General features: G+C 30.4%; 1 protein-coding gene and 2 pseudogenes across 2 annotated transcripts; all 3 read left to right on the plus strand.

Annotated features, from left to right (window-relative positions):
* Positions 1 to 3707: 3707 nt before the first annotated feature.
* Positions 3708 to 5368, plus strand: LOC107003451 (UDP-glycosyltransferase 91A1-like). The gene has a single exon (XM_015201779.1). It carries the CDS (start codon positions 3814 to 3816, stop codon positions 5224 to 5226), a length of 1413 nt encoding a protein of 470 aa, XP_015057265.1. The 5' UTR covers positions 3708 to 3813; the 3' UTR covers positions 5227 to 5368.
* A 1003-nt stretch (positions 5369 to 6371) lies between these two features.
* LOC114074899 lies at positions 6372 to 7286 on the plus strand (annotated as a pseudogene).
* A 1465-nt stretch (positions 7287 to 8751) lies between these two features.
* Positions 8752 to 10431, plus strand: LOC107003574 (annotated as a pseudogene). The gene has a single exon (XR_001454683.2). The product of XR_001454683.2 is annotated as a UDP-glycosyltransferase 91A1-like (transcript).
* Positions 10432 to 10644: the final 213 nt, after the last annotated feature.

Below are 10644 nucleotides of genomic sequence, written 5' to 3' on the forward strand. Positions count from 1 at the left end.
TGAAAAACAATAAACACAGGGAGACAACCACCCCACATTCCCATCCTCACCCCCACACACTAAAATAAAAGTTGTCAGATAATCTGAAGATCTCAATAATTGAATAGAAAATTAAAGCATTGCAAAAAGAAAAAAAAAAAGATTTGATGTCTTTGTGAACGACGGAATCAAGATAACGCGTATATGATATCTTAGATGAATATTATATATTCAATATGACGTAGCTCAAAATATAAATATATGAACCTAAATTTAAAATGAACAATACACGAACATCGAATATACATAAGGCAACAACCAACAAGCTTGATTTCAAGTAAACACATACAATGGAAATTTAGTGAAGTAAACTCAGGTATACTAAGGGGGCGTTTGGTAGGCTGTATTAAAAGAAATAATTCATGTATTAGATGTGGTATAATTTAATATTGTGTTTGATAGGAATGTGAGCCTATATATAACAAATCCATAGATTAGTTAATACATTCTACATGGTATTATGTGATGTATTACTAATACCTTCCATTTGGAGGTATTAGCTCTAATACCATGGGACTATCCTAGGTAAAGACAAAAATATCCCTCAAATCCGTTTTAATATTTTATTTATTTTTTTGATTTTATATTTTATATATTATATTTATACTAATAAAGTTATTTAAATAAATTAGCTTACAAATTTTATTATTTAGATATAATTTTTTTGTTTCTAAAATATGAATTACTTAATCTATTTATTATTAATATAAAATATTATAATCCGACTAATATGTTAATGTTGATGTATGAATTTAAGAACAATTCATAAGTAAAATATTGTCTCTTAATGAAAGTTCATTAAACATTACACAAGTAGTCTAAAACAAAAGTGTGTGTATATATATATATACACACACACATCTCGAGTATAAAAATAGTTTAATTTATTTTTCTACATTTATTTTATATTTTTATTTTATTTTATGATAAAGAGTTTTTTAAAATTTATTGATACAAAACAAAGTTCAATAAATTTTCTCTATAATCATTATAGTTGTGTGACCTTTTGAGTTATTAACTCTAATTTATTAAGATGACAATTATTTACTCTCAAATAATTTAAGTGAGAAAATAGTGAACATGACGATAAAAATTTTATTTTCATAACTAGTTAAAAATGTTATAAAAAAATAATATTCTCCGTTAATTATCTATTTTGACTCAATTACATGAAATACAAAATCTCATAATAACTCTAGGATATAATTGGAAAGTTTTTTTAAAAATTTTTTTTAAACCACACACAAAATTAGATAAGAAACAATGAACCAAACACTTGATAAAAATAATCCCTGCATTACTAATCCCTGCATTATTTATTTTTGTACCAAACGACCCCTAAAATATTATAAGTATTTTTATACTATCAATATACTTTAATATTCTAGAGCACATGTTAGCTTCTTGGACTAATATGTTTGAGTAAAAAATATCAAATACTAATACTCCATAATATATTCAGATATTTAATTAAATTATATTATAATTGGAATGTCAAATCAAATTACTCATAAATTTTGATAACAATATATTCATACCACCACTAACTAAATGTAAAAAGAAAAAATTATATTCATCAAATTATTATTATTCATACAGAAAATTCTTACCTTACAAATAATGCATAGTGCCTAGTGGGTACATATACTAAACCACTCTTCTAATAAGAATTAAAAGTCCATATTGTTGGTACAGATAATTACTACCCATAAAAATCTAACATGACAATTATTTAAAAAAGCATTCAAGCTAAAGTTTTTCTTGACATTTCATATTTTTGTCTTTTAATAATTTTGAAGATAACTTAATACATTGTAATAACTGTGACTCGAAAGGTCATTTTTGATCATTTTGAATAGTTATTCAACAATAGATAATTAATTTTAGGGTAATTTATTTATCATCAATAATAATAGGTCAAATTTGAAATATTAAAAAAATATTTATTATTTATATTTAAATATTTGTCCCCATATATATATATATATATATATATATATATATATATATATATATATATATATAACCACAAACATATAAACATATCATTACAATTGCACTCGACGAGTTGTTATGCTTCGAAAACATAAACGATGCATCAGTTGGTACACTTTCAAATATTTCATTTATTAATATGAAGATTTGAGTTATTTATTGAAAGTTCTAAAATATTATTTGGTAAAAGGTAAATACGTGTTATTTTTAGTAAAATTTTGAACATTTTTTTTATAATAACAAATATTATTTTAAGTAAAAATAAAATTATTAAATACACCATTAATATTTTTGGACCTAAAGGGAAGGTTTTACTTGCTTTACCATTGAGCCACTCTTGCTTAAAGTTAAATTTTCGAGAAGCAAACAATAATTTAATAAATATAATAAATTATTTATACGTAGAACAACCCTAAAATCAAAGATTAAAAAAAAGATTTTTGAATAGATTTTTATATAATGTAAAGACAAATTAAAAAAAAGAAAAGAAAAGGGAGAGCTGAGGAGTAAGTAGTACTTACAGGGCAAAGGTCTGCACTTTGACAACAAGCTGTAGCAATAAAGTCGGCCCTAAAAAATAAAATCCTAACTTTTAAAAAAATTAAATTTTGGATTTAACATTTTATTGAATGTTTAAAAAAAAATCTACAGTGAAATATTGTTTTAGAGTATAATACTATATTTTTGTTATTTATAATTATCTATCTTGAAATTAATAGTCAGATATTGTTTTGGAGTATACATTACTTTTTTATTATTATTAATTATCAATTTTCTGTTTTATAGTTTGAAAAAAAAACTAGAAAATCTATGTAGGAAAAATTGAATTAAAGGAAGGTAAAAGGTAGGCACAAAGCACATTTTAAATTGAAAATGAAAAAATTCTGAGAAGTTCAATTAAAAAAATTAAATATTCGCCGGGGATCCGAACCCTCGTCCAAATAAACTTATGCTGCTTGCGCGCTTGTCATTTACCATAAAGCAATCGCCTTTACTTGGAATGGATTTGCACACATTATTTACATATATTTGTACATAATTTTTTAATACATATATAAAGTTTACGTAAAAATTAGGGGTTCATCCGAATTCCTATTTGACACCGTTGCTCCGGCCCCATTGATGGTTGGTTGGATTTCCCACCCACTAATTCATTTTAAAATCTTGCGTTCATTATTGACCATTATGGATGTGTTCTTTTAAAATAGAAACTTCCATGACCAATTTACAAGTTACAACACACTAAAAAAAAGTATATTCTGTTTTGTTATAAATATGTCCTTGATAATAACAAATAGACCATTTATATCTTTAATTATAATTTGGGACCAAAGATATCTCACAGTCATTTCAAAAATCATAAATACTTTTAAGAGTTAAGCAAAATTTGTTGAAAAGATTAGTCCTATATGATAGCTTGTTAATTACGAAAAATTTAATCTATTAACTCTTAAAAATATTTATATTTTTTTAAATTAACAACATAATAATTTTATTCCAAAATATAACAAAGACCGATCAATAATTTTGACCCCCTGCCTTACTAAAAAGACACTCAAAAGTAAAATAAATTGATAACATTTTAAAATATTTTTCTTGGAGGAATCAACCAACCATTAATATAAAAGTATATAGTATTAAAATAATTTGATACTATTCGATTCCACAAGACAATTGGTAGTTGAAAAATAATTCATTATAAATCTTAATAATTGGACTAATCTTGAGATTCATGAATTTATTAAGTCCCTGAAACAGAGCTCTAAGCATATACAAAAAATGGCGGAAAACGGCAAAAAATTGCATATTGCAGTATTTCCATGGCTAGCTTTTGGTCATATGATTCCGTATTTAGAGCTATCAAAGCTCATAGCTCAAAAGGGTCATATAATTTCATTCATTTCGACTCCTAGAAATATTGATCGTCTCCCAAAACTTCCACCAAATCTTACTCCCTTTTTCAATTTCGTCAAACTTCCGATGCCCCACGTGGAAAAGTTGCCGGAAAATGCAGAAGCCACCATTGATTTACCTTATGAGCAAGTCAAGTATCTCAAACTTGCTCATGATGCACTACAAGAATCAATGGCTAAGTTTCTCGAAGATTCAGATATTGATTTTATACTATTTGATTTTGCCTCTTATTGGATTCCTTCAATTGCTTCAAAATTCAACATTCCGACGGGTTACTTCAGCATATTCATAGCTGCGGTTCTGGGTTTCATCGGATCTGAGCCAGGATTGAACAATGATTATCAAATTCGGAAGACGCCAGAGGAATACACTGTTTCCCCAAATTGGGTGCCGTTTGAAACCACAGTTGCTTTCAAGCTTTTCGAAGTTTCGAGAATCTTCGAAGCTTCCATGAAGGGAGAAGAAGACAATGTTTCTGATATTATTCGTATGTATAAAGGTCTTAGATACTCTGATTTTTTGCTTGTGAGGAGCTGTTCGGAATTTGAACCCGAATGGTTGAAAGTTGTCGGAGATATCCACCGGAAGCCGGTTTTTCCGGTGGGTCAACTTCCGACTACGCCGTATGAAGATGACAGCACGAAGATCGATGCATGGAGAGAGATAAAACTATGGCTTGATAAGCAAGAAAAGGGGAAAGTTATTTACGTTGCATTTGGGAGCGAGGCAAAACCGAGTCAAAATGAACTTACTGAGTTATCACTCGGACTAGAGCTTTCTGGGTTGCCATTCTTTTGGGTTTTAAGAATTAAAAGAGGGGAGTCCGATGATGAATTGATTCAATTACCAGAAGGTTTCGAAGAACGAACAAAGGGACGAGGAATAGTGTACACAAGTTGGGCCCCACAACTCAAGATACTGAGTCATGATTCAGTAGGTGGGTTTTTGACTCATTCAGGATGGAGTTCAGTAGTCGAGGCAATACAATTTGAGAAGTCATTGGTTCTCTTAACATTTTTGGCTGATCAAGGGATAAATGCTAGGCTCTTGGAGGAGAAGAAGATGGCATATTCGATACCGAGAAATGATCAAGACGGGTCGTTCACTCGTCACTCAGTGGCCGAGTCATTGAAACTGGTACTCACTAAAAAAGAGGGTTTTATTTATCGAGAAAAGATTAAAGAGATGAAAAATCTTTTCTGTGACAAGGAACGACAAAATAATTATGTGGAGAATTTGTTGAGTTTTCTTCAAAATTATGAAAAGATTAAAGCATGAAATGGGAGGAAACACTTGAGTTTTCATACACCTTTCATTGTGATTTCAGATCAATTCATGTACACCTCGATTATTATATGGAGTATTAAATAAATCAAGTTTGACCATATGTAGTACGCTCTTTGGTCATCTCTTATAAACAGGGGCAGATCTACGATATTGTAATGGGGTTCGCACGAACTCACTAGCTTTTCCGTAGATTTCATATTCATATTAAAATATCAAATAATAACGTACATATAAATTTACTGCAAACCCACAAACATAGTGAGGCGAGTAGCCTAGTGATCTTAGTTTACCCAGTGAACAGAAAAATAGTGTTTGTGTCCTACTCTAAAACAATATCTAACCTTTATTTACACTCAAAAAACTTTGGCCCAAAATTTATGTTCAAAAGTTAGGGTTCCAATTTTTATTGTTAATCTGATTGCTACCATTTGACCTCTGTCCTTCGGTATGTACTCTCGCCTCTTCTTTTTCAATTTTTATCTTATTTGTTTTCTTTTACACTGTTTGATTTATTATTCAAAAATTAATTTTTAATATTTGATTCCAGGGTTATCACACGTATTGATAATTGATTATGTTATATAGTTGTTGTTTGCTTTTGAAAGCAATAATAATTCAAAGTCATAGTGAAACTAGTAAAATATATGTTTTAGGTTTGCCAAAATATTAGTGGTGAATCAAATAATTTTAATCTCACATAGAACAATATTGAAGATTATAGTAATAATGTTCAAAATTTATATCTAATTAATTATTCATTTTTTAAAATAATATTTTAGAACTTTAAAATAAATTATTCAAATCTTTATATTATCAAATCAAGTTTCAATAACAATATCTAAGGTAATATTTTCAAACAAAATTTGCGTTTTATAATTTTTAGGATCGATGTCCTTTATAAAATTTAGAATTCATAGGCCTAAAATCTTGGCTCTGCATCTGCTTCTATATAATTGTCTTTGTATGCAATTACACTTTTTGGCAAAAAATACATGTCACATTTCTAAAACATCAATAAGGCAAAAATAGGTATGAGTTAATGCAAACATAATTTATCCAAAATATAACCCTGAGTAAATTGTAAGTTGACTAGAAAATGATTTTAAAATGCTATGAATCCACTTACATTGGTCATTATGAATATTGCAATATTTCCATTACTTTTTGGCCACATGATTTTGTATTTGGAGCTTTCAAAGCTCATAGATCAAAACGGTCACACAATTTCCTTCCTTTCTAATTTTAAAAACATGACCGTCTCTCAAAATTTCTCCGGAATCTCGCCCCTTTTTAAGTAAGTACCTCAAACTTGCTCGAGATGGCCTCAAAAAACCTATGACTAAGTTTCTGGAAGATTCAACTCCTGATTTTGTACTCTTCAATTTTATTTCTTACTGAGTTCTTTCAATTGCATCAAAATTCAATATTCCAATGAGTTAATTAAGTATATTTATCAATGTATATCTGGTTTCACCAGAGTTATACCGTGATTGAACAATAACTATGAAATTCAGAAGATGCTAGAGGAATTCATAGTTTTCCCAATGTATGGGTTCTGCTTGAAACCACAGTTGCTTTCAAGGTGTTTGAAGTTTAGAGAATCTACGAAGGTTGCAAGGACGGTGAAACAGAGACGTTTTTATATTTTTCACGTATAAGACTTTTAAAAATTGTGATTTTTTATTTGTCAGGATCGAATTGTTTAGAATTTGGACACTGAAAGTAGTAGAGAATATTCACCAGAAGTCGGTGGGCCAACTTCCAATGGTATCATGATGAACAACACAAAAATCGAAGTGTGGAGAGAGATAAAACTATGGCTTGATAAAGCAAGAAAAAGAAAAGTAATTTTATTGTGGCATTTGGGAGCTAGGCAAAATCGAGTCTAAAATGAACTTATCATTTGGGTTAGAGTTCTCTATGTTACCGTTTTTCTGGTTTTAAGAACTAAAAGAGGAGAATGTGATGATGAATTGATTCACTTATTAGAAGGTTTCGACGAATGAACAAAAGGAAGACAAATTGTATGCACGAGTTGCAATCGGGTTTAGTGCAATCCAATTAAAGAAACCATTAGTTGTGTTAATTTTTTGGCTGATCAAGGGATAATGTTAGGTCTTGGAGGAGAAGAAGATGCCGTATTAATATCGAAAAATGATTGGGATGTAGATCATTCACTTTCGTCTTCGACTATAATAGATACTAATAAATTTAACTTCATTTCAAGTAAACAATGAAAAATTAATGAGTTTAACTCATATGCTCACAATATTATAAATATTTCATTCTATCAATATATAATCGTTGGTGTTCGGTGATATTTTAAAAAAAATCATAAAATGATATTTAAAGAAGATTATAAAGGCAGTAACTTTTCTTTGATATTTTTATGGGTCAGGTCACTTTTGGACCAAACTCGGATTTTGTTTTGGGCCTTTTAGAAATTTTAATAAAATCTGGTACTATCACTTTCTAATCCAAGTACTAAATAAAAACATTGAGATAAAGTTTTTTTTAAATTTAAATTAGAAATGTAATATGTTCATGTGATATAATCGATCTAAATATGCCACAATTTGTTCTCATCGTTAATAAAATAGATTAAGCTTTTTAAAAAAAAGAAGGTCAAATAATTAAGCACGCAAAATTCATCTCATCACTATCACTAATCACAATGTTTCATTTTCGCTCTCCGTAATCCATTGTGAGTTGTCACTGCCATCAAGAGCGGAGCTAATTGGGGTGCACATGAACTCAATAATTTCTCCGTAGATTCTATATTTGTCCTGGCAAATTTTATATATTTAGTGACAAGGAAGGGGCTGTGAAAATATTATCCACACTAGAGTTGTGGGTTTAATTTGAACGCCACCTTCCTAATCTTGGCTCCGCATTGGTCCCTCGGGTATAACTTATTCACACCAGGTGTTTATACCAATCCAATACATGCATGTCATGTGTCTAAATTTATAGTTCATTTTACTTAACTTTAATTAATTAACATGTGGTTTACTTCACTAAATCACAGAATAATGGAAATTAAATTAGTTTGGTGTAAATACTCGATGCGAGTAAATTTTTCCCCCTCCGCCACCATTTTGTTTTCTCTCTCGCCCCCCACCCCCATGGTACCTCATCACCATTGAAAAGGAACATGTGAAACAGCTTGAATATGCGACACAAAATACTATTTTAACCCTTTGCCTTTCCTAACACCTTGTTTGGATGGTTGTTCTCTATCGTATTATATTGTTAGTTTAAATATATTTTTTTTTATCATAACTTAAATTCTGCTGTATCTATCTTTTAAATTCATTATTTGTTAACGATAAAAAGTTTCATTTTTGTGATATTCGTTATCTTACCTTTTTATCATAGCTCTACCAATATAATTTACATTTTTCTAGACTTATTATTTAAATTATTAATGTACGATATTATATAACAATAAAAAATCTTATAATACAATATGAACATTATAAAATAATACGTAACTAACTGTTGAAACATAACCAAAAGAGGACATTCAAAGCCAAAAAAAAAAGGACACTCATAATGCAAGCAAATAGATAGGGTTTTAATAGCATTTTAAAGGTGGCAAAAAATCAGCCAACCATCAATTTAAGAGTAGCTCTACAAAACACATAAAAATGGCAGAAAACAGCAAAAAATTGCATATTGCAGTATTTCCATGGCTAGCTTTTGGCCATATGATTCCGTATTTGGAGCTATCAAAGCTCATAGCTCAAAAAGGTCATAAATTTTCATTTATTTCTACTCCAAGAAACATTGATAGTCTCCCAAAACTTCCGCCAAGTCTCGCCCCTTTTTTAAATTTCGTCAAAATCCCCCTTCCCCACGTCGAAAAATTACCAAAAAATGCAGAAGCCACTACTGATTTATCTTATGAGCAAGTCAAGTACCTCAAACTTGCTCAAGATGAACTCAAAGAACCCATGGATAAGTTTCTCGAAGATTCAGCTCCTGATTTCATACTCTTTGATTTTACCTCTTATTGGCTTCCTTCAATTGCTTCAAAATTCAACATTCCGACGGGTTATTTCAGCATATTCGTCGCTGCATATGTAGGTTTCACTGGACCTGTACCGGGATTGAACAATAACTATGAAATTCGGATGACGTTGGAGGAATTGACAGTTTCCCCAAAATGGGTTCCGTTTGAAACTGCGGTTGCTTTCAAGGAGTTTGAACTTTTGAGGATCTACGAAGGTTGCAAAGAAGGCGAGGAAGAGAACTTTTATGATATTTCTCGTATGTATAAGACTTTTGAAAATTGTAATTTTTTGCTTGTGAGGAGTTGTTTAGAATTTGAACCGGAATGGCTGAAAGTAGTAGAGGATATTCACCCAAAACCGGTGATCCCGGTGGGCCAGCTTCCGACAACATCATATGAAGATGACAACACAGATATTGACGCGTGGAGAGAAATAAAATTATGGCCTGATAAGCAAGAAAAAGGGAAAGTGATCTATGTGGCATTTGGGAGCGAGGCAAAACTGAGTCAAAATGAACTGAGTTATCACTAGGATTAGAGCTTTCTGGGTTATCTTTTTTTTGGGTTTTAAGAACTAAAAGAGGAGAATCCGATGATGAATTGATTCAACTACCAGAAGGTTTCGAAGAACGAACGAAGGAAAGAGGAATAGTGTACACGAGTTGGGTGCCACAACATAAAATACTGAGTCATGACTCGGTGGGTGGTTTTTTGACTCATGCCGGATGGAGTTCAATAGTTGAAGCAATACAATTTGAGAAACCATTGCTTCTGTTGACATTTTTGGCTGATCAAGGAATAAATGTTAGGCTCCTGGAGGAAAAGAAGGTAGCATATCTGATACTGAGAAATGATTGGGACGGATCATTCACTCATGACGCGGTGGTTGAGTCATTATATTTGGTACTCCTTGAAAAAGAGGGTGAAATTTATCGAAAAAAAATCAAAGAGGTGAAGAATCTTTGTTGTGACAAGAAAAGACAAGATGATTATGTGGAAAATTTGTTAAGGTTTCTCCAAAATTATAAAAATAAGTATAAAATAGGAAGTAACATTTACATTTGCATGCACTTTTTGGAGAATTGTGATTTTATGAATAAAGATGTTATATTTTTCTTTTTATGTACTATAACAAAATATATTGTAAAGGTGTAAAGATTGCTTTGATTTTTATTTCACTACATCACGAATAATCATTAGTGATAATAAAATTAAATAAATCAAGCACATAACACAAGCACTATTTTATGAAAACTCATTCACTATCTCTATCACTAATCACCCTTTCTTCGTTGTCTCTCTCTCTCTCTCTCTGTAACCATGGTTAGTTGTTAGTTGTCGCCATCACCTCCCCCACCTTCTTGTCTTTCCTATTCTCTCCCCCCCCCCCCCCC

This window comes from Solanum pennellii, chromosome 11, assembly GCF_001406875.1.
Source record: "Solanum pennellii chromosome 11, SPENNV200".
Lineage (NCBI taxonomy): Eukaryota > Viridiplantae > Streptophyta > Magnoliopsida > Solanales > Solanaceae > Solanum > Solanum pennellii.